This window comes from Cebus imitator, unplaced genomic scaffold, assembly GCF_001604975.1.
Source record: "Cebus imitator isolate Cc_AM_T3 unplaced genomic scaffold, Cebus_imitator-1.0 Scaffold180, whole genome shotgun sequence".
NCBI classification, from domain to species: Eukaryota; Metazoa; Chordata; class Mammalia; order Primates; family Cebidae; genus Cebus; species Cebus imitator.
Genome location: NW_016107495.1, coordinates 1,934,249 through 1,956,898, shown reverse-complemented (window position 1 = coordinate 1,956,898; position 22,650 = coordinate 1,934,249). Strand labels below are relative to the sequence as shown.

The 22,650-nt window shown below is 41.1% G+C and overlaps 1 protein-coding gene across 5 annotated transcripts in view; it reads right to left on the bottom strand.

The window, feature by feature from the left end:
* Positions 1–22,650, bottom strand: part of BABAM2 (BRISC and BRCA1 A complex member 2) — a 449,656-nt gene that overhangs the window by 90,191 nt on the left and 336,815 nt on the right. For all 5 annotated transcript variants that reach the window (XM_017545672.2, XM_017545670.2, XM_017545671.2 and 2 more), the window contains exons 8-10: positions 11,001–11,100; positions 6,916–6,986; positions 3,880–3,962 (exon numbers count right to left, since the gene is read on the bottom strand). In XM_017545672.2, the coding sequence (XP_017401161.1) occupies positions 3,880–3,962; positions 6,916–6,986; positions 11,001–11,100 (254 nt within the window). The remainder of the gene's footprint in view (positions 1–3,879; positions 3,963–6,915; positions 6,987–11,000; positions 11,101–22,650) is intronic.

Below are 22,650 nucleotides of genomic sequence, written 5' to 3'. Positions count from 1 at the left end.
TGTTGTTATTGTTCTGTTACTGCACCTTGCTATCTGGTTCTCTTGCCATGCTGCATTCTGAAAAGCTACTAGTGGGCTGGGCGCAGTGGCTCACGCCTGTAATCCCAGCACTTTGGGAGCCCGAGGTGGGCAGATCACCTGAGGTCAGGAGTTCGAGACAAGTCCTGGAGAAACCCCAGCTCTTCTAAAAGTACAAAATTAGCCAGGAACGGTGGTGCATGCCTGTAATCCCAGCTATTTGGGAGGCTGAGGCAGAAGAATCGCTTGAACCTGGGATGCAGAGGTTGCAGTGAGCTGAAATCATGCCATTGCACCACTCCCGCCTGGGCAACAAGAGCAAAACTCCGTCTTAAAAAAAGAAAAAGCTACTAGCTTAAAGGTAACATGTACCTCCAGAGGTAGGCATAATTTGGCAAATATGGATTACCTATAAACTGCTATGAATAATTCTTAGATGATGGCCAGGAAACTTTCCTAAAAATAGTTTCTGGATGGGAGCAAGTTTCTGATCCTGCTATAGTTCCAAGATTTGAGACCTGCTGAAAATGAATGATGGAAGGAAGGAATAAAGGAAGGAAATGCTTCATTGCTACAGTCATGGCCACAGCCCCCACTCCTGAACTGCCAGAATGCCAGGTTGTTGTAATGCCTCCTGAGAGATCCCAGAATCTGTACAATGCTTTCCCTTAAGGCAATCTTGCTTTTGCAAACTCTGGCACAGTCTCAGGTCAGAGCTATCTGTCTCAAGAAGAGTGCCTCTTTCCTCAAACATCCAAAATGTGCGTTAATTACTGCCAGGAGCTGTCCTCTCAATAGTAACCTTCCTGGGCCCAGGGAGATAGGGAGGAAGGGGAGAACAGAGATGCTATTTCATGTCCTGCTAGGTCTTCAACCTCCATGAAGTAGTAGAGGCAGCCACAGGGGAATGGCTATATTTCCAGGCATTTCCTTCCTCCTTTTCACCCCTTGAGATCTCAGAATAATTCACTGCAATGTTCTCTATTAAGTCTCTGCCACCTCATATTCCCCTCCCCATTTTCATGGAAAGGATAAAAAGGAACAAGTGGTCCCTTGGGCATTATAACCAAGCCAGCAGATGCTTCTAAAGGAAGGTAAGTGTCAGATGCTTAACTGTGTGACTAAGTAAAACACATTATCTAACCAAGCTTCACTTTGAGATAGCAAGTCCTATATTTTTGATAAGAAAAAAGGAAATGGGTAAAAATAATTTATTTAAAGACAGGCTATGAGTTAGTGATGGAGCAGGAAACAGCATCAAAGTCCTTTGATTCACAGGCAAGGTCTTATCTGCCAGAAGAGCCAAGTTGTTTCATTGGAAAAAGTAAATGAAACTACTCCCAAGGTCCCTGGTAGCTGTTCTAATGAATGCCGAGGGGTTCTATGTTTCTGAAGAAAGTAAATTCAAAATGAAATGAAAATACGACTTTGGGATTTAATTTTGCATGTCTGATTTGGAAAAGCTAAGGCAGAAAGGCGGAGAAGGAGCTGTAAGAAGTACTGAACACGTAGTACCAAGGAGAAAAGACTCTGTGGGGCATAGACCTTCAAAAGCAACAGCAATAGCTACAATACTGAATGTACTGACAAGGGAGTTGGCAGAAGCTGGGAGGTGAATGTTCTTTTATCCCTGACCATCACTGCAAGTGACAATTTTTTCTTGCTAGCAACCACCAGAATAGTCATCTTTGAATTGCATGTGGAAAACACAGGTTATAATTGAGCAATGCCATAAATATATTTTCCCCCTTATTCTGATATGATCTGACATCAACAGAAAGTAGAACCATGGCTAGGAGACCAAAGATTCAGGAAAAACAGACTTGGGCTGTTATGCCACTTTGAGATGAAGGAACTGGTTGAAGCACTCATCTAAATTAGTGTTGGCAATCGTCCTGCTATGATGGAGTTGTCCACGGCCACTCAGGAGGCATGAGACCATCACCACGATCATTTGAGATAAGACCAGGTCCCTTTTGAGCTGGGCTAGGGGAATCACACCAGACAACTTTCCCAAGTCACAAGAGATATTAATAAATTATGGAAACAATCAAGATCTGGCATTGGGTCATCAGGTTAGGGAAAGACTCACTGGGACCAGGGTAGTAAGGTAAAGTGAATACAGCAAATAGGAAGTGAGATTTCACAAAGGAATTAAGCCTCAGAATGCCAAACCAAAGCAAGGACATATACAGGTATTGATCGACTTACCACCTATACCACTTACGACCATTCGACTTTACGACCACAATCGCTCGCCATGACTGCTCCGCATCTGGCAGCACAAACGTTGCCCAGCTGGGCATATGACAGTGCGGACCAGCTTCTGGCAGCACTACCATTTCTGCGTGCACCATTTCAACTGTACATATAGCCTACTCAACTTATGACCAAATCGTGTTTCGACCGGTCCGCAGTCCCGACCGTGGTCGTAAGTCGAGCACCAGCTGTAATGTCAGAATCAAAAGTGGTGGCAGCAGTATCAGTGGTAGGCTCAGATCAGCAGGGCCATCGAAGACAGTGAGCAAAGAGGAGGTTGCCAGGAGCCCTTGACTATGAGGCTTCCTCCTCTACCTGGCCCCACGCTGTCGGTTATGGTGGAGACAAGGTGCATGACACCTTGAAAAGTGGTGATTGTTGGGCAACACCTAAAGGCAGAGAGGCCCATCTCCTTACAACTGTAGCCTATGCTCAATGATCTCTATATGAATTATACCATGATAAAGTTTTACTTAGAGGTTTTCTTCTTTCTGCCACTATAGATGTTTTTTGGTTTCTGCCCTTACTATCTGTTGGTGTGAAATCAGGCAGAAAAATGAACTTAAGAACTATTTTAACTGAAGCAAATCACAATGAAGAAGGTAAATCTGCTGTGGAAGAAAAATCCCTTAAAGTCACTATATTTATACTGTCTGATGCCTTGGTTAAATACAACCAAAGTTATTCCTCCTGCAATAGTTTATTAAGGCATAGGGTAAGTTCTAAAAGCAGTGGGTTTGAGTGAAGTCAATTCAAACCCACTGCTTTTCTCTAACTCAAGCTGGGAAAGATAGCTCCTTTGCCTTGGCCTGAAGACTGAACGTTGTACATACCAAATTACTACAGAGTGAAGGTCTGAGTTGACTTACAACTTGAACCTGACTCCATGGGTCACTGGTTCTTACATAATCAGCAAATAAAAATACTCTATCTATCAAGAGAAAGCTGGGTCAATGTTCATGGACTGACTGAATAATATGTGACAACGACCATTAAATATGCCTACTGTGCAAAAGAACGTCAAGAAATGACGTTGCAGATGCATTAAAACGTTGCCCCGTCTTTAAGTTATGATTACACTTTATCAAAGTTTTAGACTTTTCATTTCATAGGGATGATAACCAAATGATCATAGCAGGTATGTCTCCAATAATCCTAAAAGTCTTGAGGCCTGATACTGAAAAGATAATCTGAAACAGAAATCTGTTTAGGGTAGGGTTTCTCTAGATTGGCAATACTGACATTTTGGGTTCAATAATTTTGTGTGTGTGTGTGAGGGGCTGTCCCATGCATTGTAGGATGTTTAGCTGCATCACTGACCTCTACCCATTAGATGCCAGTAGCAAACCCCCACCCCCTCAGTTGTAACAATTAAAAATGTTTCCAGATTTTGCCAAACATCCTCTGAGGTGCGTAATCACTCCAGTGGTTGAGAACCACTGGTCTAGAGATATTTTCTCTTTAAGATCACACAATAAATATACATACACCACAGTAAAAGGAACCAAGACAGGTTACAAAAGGCTCTTCTACTGATTATTACATGTGGCTTAGGACATTTAAAAATGTATGCTGACATGCTGGCAGCAAAAGTATACTCACTGTGTACAAGAAAACAAAAATCTTTCCACATCAGCAGCAGAGTGAGTTTTGTAAAGCCTTCTGCATCATATTCCACGACACCTCTAAGTAATAAAAACATACACACACAAACAAAAAAAGAACCCTCATAAAAATAAGGTATAAAAGTGATGAAACCAAGTAATGAATATATTCAAGAAGTCAGGGTTATTGACTCTGAGATGGATTTAAGGCAAATGAGGATTAATGCGGGAAGGGACTGGGGTTTGAAATGACAGTATCTAGGTTTAGGTCACAGCTTTGCCACTGACTGTCTACTACGACCTCAGGCAAATCACTTAACCTTTGCAGCCTCAGTTTCCTTACCTGCAAAACAAGTATGAACATATTTGCAAAATTCATTACAGGATTGTGAAAAACTAGTAAGATGAATCATAAAATACTATACAAATGTTAGTTATTACATTAATTATGAGTAAAAGGACATATTAATAAATCAAGTCAGCAATGACACTATAATGCCAAATGTCAGCATACTACCTGTACAGTGATTAAGTCTGACTTTCACTGGGCACTAGACAGCAATACGTGATGACACTATTACTAAATCTAGTATTATATATTACTTTGCTTCCAAAGTATGTGGAATCCTTTCCCTTGTGTCCTCCCCGTCCCCCCTCCTCCCCACTGGGCTCAAGGCAAAGTAGCAACATTAGACGGGTGGATGCTGGGATCAGGAGGGGGGATGCACATGTCCTGTGTCGAAAGAGAACATCCCCTGACCACCAAAGGTGCCAGGTGGAATTCTGTAGGTTCACCTCATCCATTTCCCTTAAGAGCTGGGCACCTGGGGGAAGTTGCCATAATGTGACAATACTAACCACACTAAGGACAGATAAAATTTTCTTTCTCATCCATACAAGGAGGACTCTGCTGTCTTTAGAGATGCCTTATACCTGACCAGACCAGGCCAATCAGGCCACTGATATTGATGCCAGCCCAGTTTAAGTGTGAAGGAACAGTTACACCCTTGTAAAGGTAAAAGAACTAAGATGCTGAAGGCTAAGTGATCTGCTACAAAATGGATGGTATATCATTCAGATCCTAAGTCAACAATTCTAGTCATTAGTTGATATTTCTCTCTATGAATTTATTGATTTATTTAATTTAATTTAATATATATATATATAATTTTTGAGACACAGTCTCACTCTGCTGCCCAGGCTGGAGTGCAGTGGCATGATCTTGGCTTACTGCAACCTCTGCCTCCCAGGTTCAGGCAATTCTCCTGCTTTAGCCTCCTGAGTAGCTCGGATTATAGGCACCTGTCACCATGCCCAGCCAATTTCTGTATTTTTTAGTAGAGACAGGGTTTCGCCGTATTGGCCAGGCTGGTCTTGAACTCCTAACCTCAGGCGATCCACCTGCCTCGGCCTCCCAAAGTGCTGGGATTACAGGTGTGAGCCACCGTGCCTGGCCTCTCTATGAATTTACAATTAGCCCAATAATGTTATAGTGCTGATAGTGAAACACTTTAGGTCCTGCACCCCATAGGCAAAGATAAGTATGTAATCTTTTTAAGTATATTACTATACTACGTGCATAATAAAACATACACAAAAAAGAGTGCACTAAAAAACAATGAGATTTGAAAGCAAATGTAAATGTAATTTTCATAGTTTTCTTGTATTCCAATAGAGTGAACTGTGTAACTCCTGGGGTGTGTGTACTCCATTTTGGAGGTCACTGTGCTAGTTTCTTCATGTTCAATTATATATACCAAAGATCTTACTCAGAAATAAGACCAGTGGTATTACTTACTAACCACTGTTGTATCAAAATTACTTCCTCAAAATGTTCACAAATAAAGCTGAGAAAAATCTTAAGTAGTAAAGACTCGTGTGAGAAACAGTCATAGTATTTGGGTATTGACACTTCTATTTTGGAGAAATGAAAAATTCCTTTATGGGAATGAAAAAAATGTCTTAAAATTGGTTCGAGGAGTCAGAAATTTTCTTATAATTGTGCCACCGTTTGAAAATTATATCCCAGAGGGTGACAAATCCTTTTTTTTGGTTTCATCTTCTCTTCCCTATTCCTAATTTCCTTTTTTCCTAATTTCTTTATTTACTTATTTAAAATTTTAATTTTATATTACTAGATATATTTGTATATTTATAAGCCTTCTGTGGAATAAGGTGGGCTATCATCAGGCTGTTTAAACCCTTAGTGCCTAGTTACCCACAATGGGTAGAATGTTCCACCTTCTAAAGAGCATGAGGAAAATACATTCCCTCTTCCACTGAGCCAAGCCCAAGGAGAAGCTTGATCAGGCCTCTGATTTATTTAAGGAAATAGGGCTGCAGGGCAGCACAGCCATGGGCAGCCAGAAGGAAAGGGCAAAGGCACAGGGATGGTGGAGCCGGCAGCACTCACGGTGTCACAGGCTTCCCTCTCCCATCTTGGTGCTTGCTTTTAGCTCCTAACCTCAAGTATGAGTCACTGCTTTTATATTAAATGCTGGATTTCCTCCCCAAATCTGTGTGGCACTGTTGGCAAATGGAGTCCTGTCAGGAAACCTGAGTCCTGGGGAAATGGGATTCCTGCCCTGGCTCCACTTCTTCTAGGGGTGTGACTTCCATTGGGCTACTGAACTTACTGCAATTTCTGAAGAATGACACATTCTTCAACAGAATATGTCAGTGATGCTCACCTGGTTCACCCCATGGCCACTGTGAGGGCATGGAGGTGAGGGTGCTGTGTAAATTGTAGGGAGTTCTACAAGTGACTGTTACCACCATTACTACTGCTGTGTTCAGGGCTGTCCTCGCTGCTGCTCTAGGGAAGGCATTTGATTCTACCATTTGCCAAAGAATACAAAAAAGAAGGGGATCCTGGGAGCATTGGTAAAAACAGCATACCAAAAAGGATCAAAGTGGCATTAAAAAGATATCATGTGTAAGAACTAAGTGCTATTTTCTTAATTAAGCCCCCGTGTTGAGGTTATCAGCAAGTGAGGGCATCACTGGTGTATCATTTAAATAGGGCAGAACTTACGTGCCAAAGTGACTGAGGAAAGCAGCAATATACTCTCTTCTTTTGTGATATCCTTGAATCACGTACTGCACCTGGAATAGAAACCCAAAGCTGAGAAGTGGAGTGGGAAGCTTTAAAAGGCTTTATTATAAAAAATTTCAAAGATTCAGAGAAGCAGAAAGAATAGTAAAGTGAACACCCGTATTCCCACTACTTACATTCAACAACTATGACTATTGTGCCTACTTGCTTCCTCCAGCCATCCATCTACCTATCAACTTATCAATCAACATTTCAGAGGAAATGAGAGACATCATGACAGTTCACCCCTAAATATTTCAGTATATATCTCTAAAAAATAAGACTTTCTTCTACATAACCACAATACCATTATTATACTCAAAAAACTTAGCAATCAGTCTCTGAATTAATCTAGTATCCTGTCCATTTTCAAAATTTCCTAATTGTCCCCAAAATGTTTTAATTTTTATTGTTTACTTTGAAAACAATTTCTTGAGATGGAGTCTTGCTCTTGTTGTGGAGTCTTGCTCTTGTTGCCCAGGCTGGAGTGCAATGGCACGATCTTGGCTCACTGCAACCTCCACCTCCTGGGTTCAAGCAATTCTCCTGCCTCAGCCTCCCAAGTAGCTGGGATTATAGGAGCCTGCCACCATGCTCTGCTAATTTTTCTATTTTTAATACAGACACGGTTTCCCCATGCTGGGTAGGCTTGTCTCAAACTCCTGACTTCAGGTGATCAGCCTGCCTTGGCCTCTCAAAGTGCTGGGATTACAGGTGCGAGCCACTGTGCCTGGCCCAAAATGTTTTTTAAAAAGGAGTGTACAATTAAGGATCAGCCATTTGTTTTTAATGCCTTTTAAGTTTCTAAATCTAGAACAAATAGTACCTCCTTGAGTGTGAGTATGCGTGTGCCTGCATGCACATAACATGACACTGACTTTTCAAATAAATTTGGCTATGTCCACGTGCAGAGGCTGACGCCTGCAGTACTTTGGGATTCTGCAGTACTTTGGGAGAATTACTTCAGGCCAGGAATTCAAGACCAGTCTCAGCAACACAGCCAGACCTCATCTCTACAAAACATAAAAGAAATTAGCTGGGTGTGGTGATATGCACCTATAGCCCCAGCTACTTGGGAGGCTGAGGCAGGAGGAACACCTGAGCCCAGGAGTTCAAGGCTGCACTGAGTTTAGATGGCACCACTGCACTCCAGCCTGGGTGACCTCATCTCTTTAAAAGAGCAAGACCTATCTCTTAAAAAAAAAAAGAAAAAAAGAAAAGAAATTGGACTAGTTGTCTTATAGAAGATCTCAATTCTGTTTTCTTCCTTTTTCTTTTACTCTCTGTATTTCCTATAAATTAGAAATTAGAGCTCAAGGGTGATTAGTTCCAGGTTGAACATTTTTGGCAAGAAAACTTCCTAGACAATACTGGGCTTGATCACTTGGCTAAGGTGATGACAGCCAGACCACTCCATTGAAAGGGGGTACTCCCTCTGTCACAGTGAAGAGTCTATGGACATACCTCCTGAAGTATGGAAAGACCTAGTTTCCCAACCTTTCACCTAATGGTTTTTGTATTTATTGGAGATCCTTGTCTGAATCAATGATTTCATTATGGATTGCAAAATAATGATTTTTGAATCCCATCATTCCTTTTGCATACATCAGCTGACAATCTCTGTCGAGAGCTTTCTCTCATCAAATGGGGTTCTTTGGTTACCTTGAGCTTCTATTAAAAAAAAAAAACAGAATAATGTTTCTTTCTTTTTAGAATTCTAATATTCAGAATAAGGGGTATTACAATAGGAGATTTTATTTTGCTTTGCCTTTTTATATGCCTCATTATCACCGAATGACAGTTTCTATTAAAAAAAAAATTGCGAACTCATTAAGCTAGGCATCTGAAAGTTAGTCATTTACCCACTGGCTTCTAACACGAAAACACATTCCTTATAATGTTTTCATGATGGCTAGAAGAAACAGTGGGAAGGAGAGACCCCCAAAATTGTTTATATTGGCTATAGCCACACTGAGTTTTCATAGCTAACAAAAGCTCAAGATAAAGTGCTTGAAATAACCTTGACACAATTGGTACTGATAGCCATGTTGTACCCTTTAAATGTAAAACAATTCTATTTATATAATAGGGGTTTATGTCAATTTATAAAAACAGTGCTTACTTTGCAGGCTTAATGCAGGATCAGAAGTGTTATTTTGGGAAAAGAAAAACAGATGATAAGTTTGCTTAAGTGACTTTGTTTAAAAAGGGGGATGAAAACAGTTCTGTATACTTGATTTTAAAAACAGAAAACCATTTTAACAGAAACCCACAACAAAACTGGCTATAAAGATAGATTCCAATATAATTATGGAAATTCATTTGAAGAGATTGTTTCTAAAAGCAGCCCATACTGTCCTCATTTGTGGCAAACAGAAGAACACCATTTTCAAAAGACAAGTAAAATTAATGAAAGGAAACCAGATAAGAAAAATGGACTGATTCTTACATTTCTGGGAAAATGGTATTATAATTTTTTTGAGGAAAATGTATGACTAGAAATTAATATCCATTGGAGAGCTTTAAAAAGGCTTTTCTTCTCTGTTTTGGAAGGCCAAATTTGCATTTTTCTCCATAATTCTGCAACACAGATTTGAAGGCAGTGCAAAGCCCCAGAATGTAAATAAGAATTCTGTCCTCTGATCAGTTCTGCAGTGGGGCAGAGGCTGGGGGAATTTGGTCTGATGAGAAGCAACCCCTGCCTGAGTGTTAAAGCCTGGAATCTGTGCCAGGCCCACAAACTGCAGAGTTGCCAGATTTTAGTTTCTCTGACATTTGAAAAATAATACTGAAGCTTTTGAAATATTATTGTACTTTTAAACTATTTTCTATATAGAAATGAGCTATCTTTTGAGTGAAAGAGACAAAAGATCTATTTTCCAAGCCAATGTGAACAAGTCAACAGGAGCAAAGAAAATTGCACTCTGGCACTTAAACAAACTGAGTCACAGTCCACGTGGGAGAAGAAAGAGGGTCAGTGTTGCTTGTGCATCAGTATCGCTAGTTTTCAGCTAAATACACAGGCTGGACATTAACAAGTATATTCTTACACTTTTTGGAAATGTCTGACAATAACCGTTAGAGTAGGCTCAGCTACTTGCTAATGTAATGGCTCCTTTATGTAGCTAAGAGAAGCCTTAGGTCATCTGACTGAGTGCAAGACCAGCTGACTAGCTGGGCATGGTGGGTCATGCCTGTAATCCCAGCACTTTGGGAGGCTGAGGCCGGTGGATCACCTGAGGTTAGGAGTTCGAGAGCAGTCTGGCCAACATGGTGAAACTTCGTCTCTACAAAAATACAAAACATTAGCCAGGTGTGGTAGTGGAAGCCTGTAATCCCAGCTACTCAGGAGGCTGAGGCAGGAGCATAGCTTGAACCTGGGAGGTGGAGGTTGCAGTGACCCGAGATCGCGCCACTGCACTCCCACTTGGGAGACAGAGTGAGACTCTGTCTCAAACAAACAAAATACCAGCTGACTTGGGAATCTTGCCCCTAGGTGCAGGGCTCTAGTGAACTGCTCCCAGATATGACAGGAAGAATCAAAGTCTGACTATTAAAAAGTGAGGTACAGAAACACAGAGAGAGATGAAGGCAGTTTTAAACAATTACTCTGGTATCAACTAGTGGCAAACACATGCACACACACTTGCATGTACTAGATAATTGGGAAGCAATGGGGTTCCAAAGTTGTAAAGTTTTAAAGTTTAAGAAGATGCAAGATCTGACAAAAACTTAGGGTAAAGGAAATTCAAGAAATAGGGGACTTAAATCTCAGGTATAAAGTTAAGAGATTAAGATAAGACTGGAACAGGAGGTCAGGTTCCCTAGAAAAGGAAGAAGGAGGACAAAGAAATAGGGAGAGAAACATATGAACTGTAATTCATAGTAGGAAGGGCAGGTGTCAGATGGAGGCTGAATCTGAGCAGGCGGTCTAAGAAGGATGGAGCATGCACAATGATTTTGGGTACATGGTGAACTGGAGGAAGGAATCTCACAAGAGGGATGAGTCGGAGACTTGCTTTTACCTTGTTGGTGAGCAGGTGGCATACTTGAGGAACGTAATCAATGAGACATCCTCCTCCTGGAAAGGCTGGGATATGAAGAGCTGAGGAGCCTCCAAGTGCACTGAAAGGACAAGAGTACAATGGACACTTCTCTTAGGGCTCAAGCAACCTTGGAAATGATACCCCCAAGCAGACTTGGCTTTTCTCAACAGAATCTGGCCACCAACTGCCCAGGTTAATGATGATGGGTATATGGGCTTCACTTTATGATTACATCTCTGTATTTTAATTCATTTTATTAAATCAGCATGTTTGCATTATACATCACTGATATCACACAATAGCACAAATTAGAAAATTTTGATTGGCATGGGCAAATGTCTTACCAACATTAATGGGCTGTAGGTATTACTGAAACATACATTTTTATACTCTTCATTATGCCCAATTCATTGCTGGGCACAGATAAGTTATTCATTAAACATTGTAACTGAACTAAAATGAATTGATGCAACACTGTAGCAGAGTACTAAAGAGACTGGTTCTACAGCTTATTGGCCATTACCTTGTATTCCAAAAGGCCTACAAGAAGGTGCAGTCTAAACAAGAAGGTACAGTCAATAATCATTGATCCGAGCACTAAGATACAATGTTGATTCAGAAACAGTTTCCAAAACTTTCAGAAATTCCTTTTCTCAGGCTGGGCGTGGTGGTTCATACCTGTAACACCAGCACTTTAGGAGGCTGAAGCAGAAGGATCACTTGAGGTCAGGAGTTTGAGACCAGCCTATCCAACATGATGAAACCTCATCTCTACTAAAAATACAAAAATTAGCTGGGCGTGTGGTGATGGGCACCTATAATCCCAGCTACTCAGGAGGCTGAGGCAGGAGAAGCGCTTGAACCCAGGAGGCAGAAGTTGCAGTGAGCCAAGATCACGCCACTGCACTCAAGCCTGGGTGATACAGCGGGACTCAGTCTTAAAAAAAAATTCTTTTTTTCAGTTTAAATTAACCAGCATACAATTATTTAAAAAAATTGTTCAGAACTTTAAAGCATACATTTACTGCCCTTAACCTTTACTTCATCTTCTTTCCTGCACTCACTTTCCTTTTGCTTTAGTTTTTCTTTTCTTAATTTTATTTTAATGCATATATTTCTATAAGCCCTAAACTCTCCTGTAATATGATGGGATATTTTTAAAAATCCCTAAAATCCCTTAATGTTGTGATTACTTCTTACTGGTGTAATTATTTATTTATAATGTTGGATTATTGTCCAAGACTCCACAGTTACAAGGTTTTAAGTGGAAGAAAAAGGCATGACAATAACTGCCTAGAAAATCATTTCTAAAGAGTTCTGGGTATCTGGGTGCAGTGGCTCACGACTATAATCCCAGTACTTTGGGAGGCTGAAGTGGGCGAATCACTTGAGTCTAGGAGTTCAAGACCAGCCTGGGCAATATGGGAAGACTTTGTCTCTACAAGACATTTAAAAAATTAGCCAGGCAGGGTGTTGCACACCTGTAGCCCTAGCTACTTGGCAAACTGAGGTGGGAGGATCATTTGAGCCTGTAGGCAGAGGTTGCAGTGAGCTGAGATTGTGCCTGCGCCCTGGGCTAGGCGACAGAGTGAGACCCTGTCTCAAAACAAACAAACAGAGTCTGGGGCAGTCTGACTCAGTCTAGGGTTTGTGATACAAGGATTATGTGTGTGAATGTGCATACATATGTATAAAACACTACTAAAAGGACTCCAAATCCATCCTGTCTTCCTGTTGACCACAGATTTCTGAAATTAATTTCCCTGGTAAAAAAAAATTTTGTGTTTGCTCATGGAAATAAAAAATCTAAATGAACAAAATCTCGAGTGACACAAGGAAGTCAAGGTGGAGTGGAAATATTGACTTTTTCTACTCAGATGTTACCTAGAAGCACAACTCTGACAACTGAGAAAATTATAAGACAGTGTTTGACTAAGTATGACATTAATGAATCATCTGCATTCCGCAACTGCACAGAATCAGCAAGACCATCATTTCCTTTTGCTACTCTTAGAGTAGGCATTGCACTAGATTTAGCTTAAATTCTGAAGATGGCTAGGAAAATTCCTGTGACTTCCTATGAACAAGAGAAAGGCTTTCTGTCTTCTGTTTTTATATGTACAAATTACACAGAAGGCACATATCTAACCAGAAGCTCTAATGATTTCATTAAGATAGAAAAATGATGAAGGAAAAGAATCTATAGTACAAGAAAAACAAATACAATATTTATGTCCTGTAACTACTGGTGGAATATCTGTACAACATAGACAATGGCAAGATCTAAGCTATTCATAGCTCACTTAGAGGAACAATCCTTGGCATAATAAAATTCCAAAAAAGAAAACAATTTTGATGATTCCCTGAAGCTGACAGTAATAGGCTTTGACTTATATAAAATATTACAAGATAAGTCTTTAATCAGTCATTAAATTATATACAAGGAAGGAAAACAGTCTGAGTAATCCTCTAAACTCTTTCCCTCTCTCTGTTTGGACTGTGTGATTCTGAAATACAGCCGTTAGACAAAAGTTACGTATAATGATGGAGAGAAGTAGAGGTGTGAAAAGATCCAAAACCTAGCTGTTCACTGCCAGGCCCACGTTTCCACACCCTGCTTCTGTCACTACCAAGAACTAACACGTGTTGCTAGGTACTTTGTCACATTATTTAATTTAATGTTTTCCATAGTTCAAAGAGGTAAGAAGTATCATTGTAATTTTACATGTGAAAAAAATTGAGGCTCAGAGAACAGAAAATACACCTAGGTTCACACAACTGGACAGAGGTAAAACCAAGATCTGAACACAGGTTTGCCATGAATTCAGGCTGTTGCTGCTGAAATAGGTGACTTCCCTAAAAAGAGGGGGATTTTAATCACAAAAGACTACAGGGATGGGAAGAAACAGTGGGTCTGGTTATCAGTGAGCCAGGCCAGCATGCCAGTATGATGAAGGCTTCAGACCGTCACCTAAGTAGACACTTGTGATGTACGGCTCATCTCCCTTTACAGTTTACCACACAGCAGCAAGGCAGGCACTCCTCTTAATTTTGTTCATATCTCAGTACTCTCCCACCCCAACCATCAAACAATCAGATTCATTTGATCTCAAATTTGGACCAGCCACTCTGGCAGGTCTAATTCTGAATGACTTAGTTGGCTGCCCAGGGCAAGCCTCAATAGGTGTAAAGCACTTCAGGTACTAGGAAAGATAGTTTTAACTGAGAGTTTATTTTTTAAAGGATGTCATTTCACCCTGTATTTAACTCAGTAGTTTCTTAGCTTGTAAGGTACAAAATCTACATCCAGTGTCACACACTGATAAGTGCTGCTGATTCATGTATAAATATCCGCCTCATCGGTAAATATTTAACAGGCCTGCTACAGCCTGAATACTGCCCTGATCATGCTGAATAAACTAAGTCAAGTGCCATGAAATAAAAGAGTCATTATGTTTTTACAGGGTGCCAGATGGTGGTAAGGCCTTGTGATCTCTAATTCTTTAATATTCATGAATCCAAAAATATTGGACTGAGGATGTATAACAGGACATTCACCCTGTGCAGAGATTCCAGGGCTCACTCAAGACATTCCCAGGACTGCGGGGCTGGCTGAAGAGAAGGCAGGGCCTGACTAACCCACTAAGTGGCTGGGGAAGCATTATGAGGAGATGAAAGAAAGGGACCATGCAGTGTTGATACTTCTGAGCTGCAGAGCGGTGCGGTGAAGAAGCACAGGGAGAGGTAAACTGGTGTAGCAGGGGCTCTGGCACAACTTGGGAGGAGAAAAGGGTGAAAACGGCTGTTCTGATGAGAAGGCACTTTCTACCCCTTCATGGAATAAAAGAAAACATGAAATAGAACTGAAGCTGAATCTGTGGATATAAATTGGAAGGACGAGGCCAGAGTTTTAAAAACCTTTCTCATGGTGGAGGTAATTAAATAGAGCAAAATGAAACCAGAAAAGCATTTCCACGTCAGTCTTATTGGCTCTAAAACTCAAATGTAAGAACTATCTATACTGAATGTATTAATTAATCCTAGTCTTTTCCATGCAAATGAAACTAATAGAGCCCTTTGCGATCTTTGCTCTGTCTGCAAATCATTGCATCTCTCATATAGTTATGAGCCACATACAACATTTCAGTTAATGATGGACCCCATATATGAGAGTGGTTCATAAGATTACAATACCATATATTTACTGTACCTTTCCTATGTTTAGATATATTTAGATACACAGATACTTACCATTGTGTTATAACTGCCGATAGTATTCAATACAGTAACATCCTGTATAGGTTTGTAGCCCAGGAGCAATAAGCTCTACCAGAGAGCCCAGGCGTTTAGTAGGCTCTACTATCTAGGTTTGGGTTGGTACATTCCATGATGTTTGCACAATGACAATACTGCCTAACGACACATTTCTCAGAACATGTCCTGGCCATTAAGCAATGCATGACTATACTGAAGACTTAACTTGGCTGCAGCGTGATAGCATAAAAGAATTGTTTTTATTTTGACATAGAAAAATGTGGGGAGTCAGCCTGTCGGAAAGCTTGACTTGGGACAATGGGGTTTTGGTGTTGACCCATTATGAAACAGCAACTCCCTTTCCTCCCATGTGGGCTTTTACCTTACTGGTCAAATAAAATGAGCAAAACATAATTGTGACTGGAGAAAACTAGAAGGGTCAGTGATTCTCAATCACAATTCTTGCTCTGTCAAGTTTTCTTTCTCTGGTTCTACTCAACTTTCTCATCAGTGCGGTGGGATAGCACCACTCTCAAAAAGACCTGGCCAGGTGCAGTGGCTTCGGCCTGTAATCCCAGAACTCTGGGAGGCTAAGGCAAGATGACTGCTCCAGGCACGAAGTTTGAGACCAGCCTGGGCAACATAGCGAGATCTCATCTCTAAAAAAATTAAAAATTAGCCAGGCATGATGGTATGTGCCTATAGTCCCAGCTACTCAGGAGCCTGAGGTAAGAGGATCACTTGAGGCCAGGAGTTGGAGGTTGTAATGTGCCATGATTGCACCACTGCACTCCAGCCTCGGTGACCGAGTGAGACTCTGTCTCTAAAGAAAAAAAAAAAAGAAGACATCTCTCTCAAAGCATTAGAATGGTTAGAGTACCAATTAGAGTTACATCAACACAAAAATAGCACCAAGCACTCCAGGAGAGACTTTACTCTAAAAGTCTCTGTCCAAGGGTCATGACAAAGTGTTGTTAGAGACACTTGGGTCATCTTTAGCATCCTGCTTTTTGCCCCTGAATTGGGTTCTCAGGGAGAGGAAGTTGACCTGGCTGCCTCCTCCACAATATGATTCAGGGGGCTGTTGGAAGTCAAAGCATGGAAATGGGAACTTCCAGGATAATAGAAACAAACAGCCTGTAGCCTCCAAGCTAAGAAATCCTAAGGCAACATGTGCTGCCTTCAATCCAGTTCACCAAACACTAACTGTAAGCCTAACTATATCAAAGGACTTGAGTTTCCCATTCTGAACACATGACTAGGGTACCAATGGCAAGTCCCTCCAAAGTAGAGGAATGCCAGGGACCTCAAGAATCTGGGGCCCTCTGTAATACCAGATGTTTCCTGGTGGCCTTCCAGGAGAGCCATCACCATGAAAATCATGTTATTTACTGAGTAATAAAAATAAAAAGTGCCCCAGTAGGGCACTTCATATCTCTAAACCTCACAATGACCCTGCCAAGTAGACCTAATTAGCCCCATTTACAGATGAGAAAACTGACGTTCTAAGAGTCTAAGTATCTTATCCAAGATAACCTAGCAAGTAAGTGGCAGAGGAGGGCTTGAACCCAGGTCTTTCTGGTTCCAAAGCCTATGTCCTTTGTCATTAGGAGTTCTTTCACAGAAAGATGAAATAGAATTTTAAAACATCTAATCCCTACTAATATACTGAAATAGTAGAATAAGTGATTAAAATTATCTATAAAACATTTATCCATAAAATTAATCACCTTCTCATCTCACTTTTTATCATCTTAAAGATATCACAAGTCACAACACGGTAACCTGGTGGGAGTAAAAAAAAAACTTCATTCATAGTTCTGAAAACCCAGAAGAACATAAATATTAAACTAAGGAGAGGCTGCTGCTTCCTCCTCCTCCTCCTTCTCTTCTTCTTCTTTTTCGAGACAGGGTCTTGCTCTGTTGTCTGTGCAGTGGTGTGATCACAGCTCACTGCAGCCTCAACTTCCCAGGCTCAGGTGATCCTCCCACCTCAGCCTCCTGAGTAGGTGGGATCACAGATGTGCACCACCATGCCTGGCTAATTTTTTTGTATTTTTAGTAGGAAAGGAGTTTCACCATGTTGTCTGGGCTGGTCTCAAACTCCTGGGTTCAAGCGATCTGCTGCCTTGGCCTCCCAAAGTGCTGGGATTATAGGCGTGAGCCACCACGCCTGGCCTTGTTTTGTTTTCTAGCTAAAATTTTTTTCTAGCAAAGCATTTTCTAGACTTGTTGTTAGCTCTCAACTTATTTTACAGGTTTAACTTTGAGCCATCTCAAGAGTGTCAATCCTTCAGTTACACAAAATCAGGGTGTAATTCCATATGGAAAAAATTTCAATGAGTACAAGAAGACAAGAAAATAAAAGACAGGAGATCAGAAACATGAGTTAAGTATATGAGTGGAAGGAAATCTATATATTCACACTGAATCAGAGGCTCGTGGAAGCATCGATGCAGGTTTGACCACATTACATTTGTGACTAATCTAACATTTCTACTAAACACACTTTATAGCATACGTAAGGTCTCTGTGAGAGCATTGTATTCCACTTTTTGTCTCTTACTTTTAAAAGGATATATAAAAATGGAAATGTCCCAGACAATGACAACTAGATTCAGCACTCAGAAAACATTCCTGCTTGGAGCAAAGTCTAAAAAAGTTGAAATTGCTAAGTTAAATTTAAATAACTTTAAATAAAATACAGCATTATTAAGGAGAGTAATTAAAAATATGGGCCGGGCACGGTGGCTCACACCTGGAATCCCAGCACTTTGGGAGGCCAAGGCAGGTGGACCACTTGAGGTCAGGAGTTCGAGGCCAGTGGGGCCAACATGGTGAAACCCCATCTCTATCAAAAATACAAAAACTAGCCAGGTGTGGTGGTGACCTCTGTAGTCTCAGCTACTTGGGAGGCTGGGGCAGGAGAATCGCTGGAACCTGGAGGGCAGAGGTTCTAGTGAGCTGAGATGGCACCACTGCACTCCAGCCTAAGTGACAGAGCGAGACACCATCTAAAAAAAAATATGAAGGCATACTACTATATGGATAATTTTGATCAGCTGTTCTCTGATTAGGCACAGTATAAATGAAAAGAGTTTAAAGGGCATTAAGAGGAATTTGGTTGGTAAATGAATTCTCCACAGAACACAGTAGTGAATAACTCCATCTACTAAGTACCAATGCATCATGTCCTATATCAAGTGCTTTTCCTCTACGATATCATCTACTCTTCATATCAACCTATGACAGAAGTGTTATTCCATCTTGCAGATGAGAGCACGGGAACTTCAGAGAAGCTAAAGAACCTCTCTAAGGTCATGTAGGTGGTGAATGACAAAGAGGCATCGAACCCCAGGTCTCTCTCACCTAAATCCACCCCACTCTCAGGTCTCTGGTTGTCCCTTTTGTGACTTCTATGTCCTTATCTGCATACTTGACATCTGGTTCCACATGTGTCTTGGGTGTTTCAGCAGATGCCTGGGCTGATCCAAGTCCTTGAGGGTGTTTCCAGGAATATTTATTAAACTTATTTTGGTACCTGAACTGAAGTGATTAGTTCAGGGCCAGAGGACTTGGTAGACACTTTCCAGTAGAAAGAAGGTGGAATGCAAGCAAAGTACTTTACTTTTAAAAAATGCAAAAGAGGAGACTATTGTAATTGCAAACAAAATATGTCCAATGGCATGAACATTAACGAAGTCTTTGTTCAGAAATGTGTTTTGTAAGTTTGTTAACATCTCAAACAAGCCTTTAAGAGGGCAGTAATCTTAACAGATGTCCACCATCAGGATTTTGTTAGCATATGGAAAAGCATTTTAAGTAAGCCCCCCAAAGTGAAAATGGACTTAGCAGATGTTGTTCTAAGAGTTGGTATGAACTACTTCTAATGATGCCCAGTATCATTAGATACAAGACACGTAAAGGGTAAGAGGAAGAAAAGGTTTTTTTCTCTTGTTGCATCTTGATTCCAGGCCTACTACCTGCCATTGATTCCATTACAGTTTCTTTCTTTTTTTCCTTTCTTCTTCTTTTTTTTTTTTTTTTTTTTTTTGAGATAGGGTCTTGCTCTGTCACCCAGGCTGGAGTGCAATGGCGTCATCTCGGCTCACGGCAACCGCCATCTCCCAGGTTCAAGCGATTCTCCTGCCTCAGCCTCCTTAAGGTAGTTGGGATTAGGAATGCACCACCACGCCTGGCTAATTTTGTATTTTTAGTAGAGACAGGATTTCACCATGTTGGCCAGGCTGGTTTCGAACTCCTGATCTCAGGTGATCCTTCTGCCTTAGCCTCCCAAGTGCTGGGATTACAGGTGTGAGCCACTATGCCTGGTTCTCTTGCAGTTTAAGAAGTGAAACTTTTTAAAAAATCAGTGGTCAGGAATGAATTTACTATGAGTTTATTATGAATGTACAACTTTGAAATGCCAACGAATGGCTTTACTGCTCTTAAATAGGTACGGGTTACTTTTCCTATAAATTACCTTTAAAACATTTCCCCTGGGGAAAAAAAAATCAGTGCATACAATAATTATCCTAGATTAAACCTACAAACATGTTTCTAACTCCTTCTCACTGTACACAGGTTTTAATGATGGTCAAATAAAGATGTAGAAAATAAGAAAAAACCTTCTGCCTTTCTAGGACACAGAAGAGTAGCTACCTGATTTCTGTTAACTGGTATTTACTAAAAGCTCAGGCACATAAACAGCACGAGGTAACTTCACGCACACATCACTGGTTCCTGTGTTCAAGGAGCCAATCTGCAGGTAGCTAAAGCTTGACTTGCACACAAAAATGAAAAGATACCGGAAGGTGAGATTAGCACAGGTTTCCAAAGAACTCTTTGCTTGAGTTGTTACAACAGCTTTACAAAGTAGATAGCAAGTGTCAATATACTCATTGCAGTGAGAAGAAAAAAAACCTGAGGCTTGAGATGGATGATTTGTCCAAGCTGGAAACAGTAGAACTGGAATTGTAATCTTTCTCTGTACCTGGAAGTTTCATGTTTGCTTAAGAATAATCTGGGGGGCGGGGCTTGTTAAAAACTCAGATACCCAGATCCCACCCCAAAGAAGGCAACTTACTAGGTTCATTCAGCAGCAGGTTGGAGGTGAGACCTGGGAATGTGCATGCTCACCTATTCCTTAAGGGACGCAGATGGTCGTCACATCGCAGTTTGAAAAAATACTGCTCTAGACCTCACGCAATGATGCACAACTGGGGCTGGAATGGGAAGGGGTGTGGTCAACGCAAATGAGCCTCCCATCTCTGACTGACTACTTGAAGCGCACGGTGGACAACAGGAAGGTAAAGAAAACACAGATCTGCTCTTAAGGTCTAGTATGGGAGATAAGACATTTATGGAAACAACCTAAGGTGGTTTCTGCTAGATGTGTACAAGGGTAAAATGAAGTGTGGTTATATTCAGGTAAACAGAAGGCAAGGCAAGGAAGCAGTCAAATCAAAACTGAGGCTGGAAGCAAGAAGACAGAGACACTACTTAACAAGGCAGGGCAATGGATCAAAGGCTAGGATCTCAATGTGGATGGCAGACCATGGGTCCTGGACCACACTAAGCAGCTTTTGGCCAGTGAGAAAGGTATATTTCATATTTCAAGCTGTCCAGGGTGCCTACTGGTCAGGTGTAGCTACCTAAAGAGGAAGCAAGAAGAACAGGGGTAGATGCTGATGCAATGCCAATGGTGAACTGAAAAGGAAAGAAAATGTGAGGTCAAAAAAATGAAAGTTCTGTTTAGTCATAAGGTGAGAGATGTCCTAGAGATTAAAAAAAAAAAAAAAATCTGGGCTTTGGGCTTTGAGATCGAATCTCAGTCAGGTTCACTGCTGAGATTTCTCCTTTACCCTAACAAATTCTAAATGTATCTCTCTGGCTCAGACCTTTTTGGAACTCAGGACTTGCATAGCCCACTGCCCTCTCCCCACTGCCACTGGTTGTTAAAAATGCACCTCAAACTTAACCCACTCACCAGCAAACCTGCCCCCAAAACCTATTGCTCCCATATCCATCTCATCTCAGAAAATAGCAGCTTCTATCTCTTGGTTCCCAGACCAAAAACCTCAGTCATCATTGACTTCTTTCCCTCACACCCCACAATCAATTGTCCTGATTGGCCTAAGAGGCACCAGCTGACAGCAGGGCTCAGAACCTACTAGAACTTCTTATTGGGATTAAAACCTCCCTGGATAAGCTGGGGTGATTTCTACCTCAGGGCACTGGCCCAGTTCTCCTGCTGTTCCTTCTGCCTGGAACTCTCTTCCCAGTCATCTGTGGGGTGGGCTTCCTCACCTGCTTTAGGTCTTGCTGAAACGTCCACTTCTCAGTGAGGCTTCCTGAACCATCTGTTAACATAACCCCCTTCTATCTCTGACACTTGGTCTTCTGTATTGTATTTTTCTCTGTGGCATACGACATTCTACATGTATTCGTTCATCACCTCCCCCCACATGAGTTCTCACTAGAATAAAAGCTCCTCCAGAATGAGGATCTGCATCTGTTTTGGTCACTTTTATAACCTCATTATTCTTGCCAAGAACAATGCCAAGTATATTAGGCACTTAATAAATATTTGTAGTATGAAAGTCCAGTGAATATAGGAAAAGATATGGAAGTCAAATTTCTAAATGGACATTAAAAGCCAATAAACGTATATATCTTTATGGAAATAGTTATTATAGAAAAGCAAGGTTTAAGGGTCTTGGAAAGGGATTGGCAAACTTTTTCGGTAAAAGGCCAGGTAGTAAATATTGTCATCTTTGCATCCATAATGCCTGTATTGCAACTAATCAGCTCTCTTGCGGAAGTGCAAAAGCAGCCACAGATGATATGTACATGAATGAGCATGGCTGTGTTCCAACAAAATTTTGTTTATGGAAACTAAAATTCCAGTTTCATGGAACTTTTGCGAGTCACGAAACATTATTATTTAAGTATTTTTCTAACCATTTAAAAAATGTAAAAGTCATTCTTAGCTGTGGACTGGATTTGGCGAGGAGGTTTTAGTTTGCTGACTCTGGATCTAGGATTATAGGAATATTTGACAGATGCTGAAAGAAGGGAAAGTGCTGGGCGCAGTGGCTCACGCCTGTAATCCCAGCAGTTTGAGAGGCCAAGGCGGGCAGATCACCTGAAGTTGGGAGTTTGAGACCAGCCTGACCAACATGGAGAAACCCTGTCTCTACTAAAAATACAAAATTAGCCAGGCGTGGTGGTGCATGCCTGTAATACCAGCTACTCAGGAGGCTGAGGCAGGAGAATCGCTTGAACTCGGTAGTCGGAGGTTGCAGTAAGTTGAGATCATGCCTTTGCACTCTAGCCGGGAACAAGAGTGAAACTCTGTCTCAAAAAAAAAAAA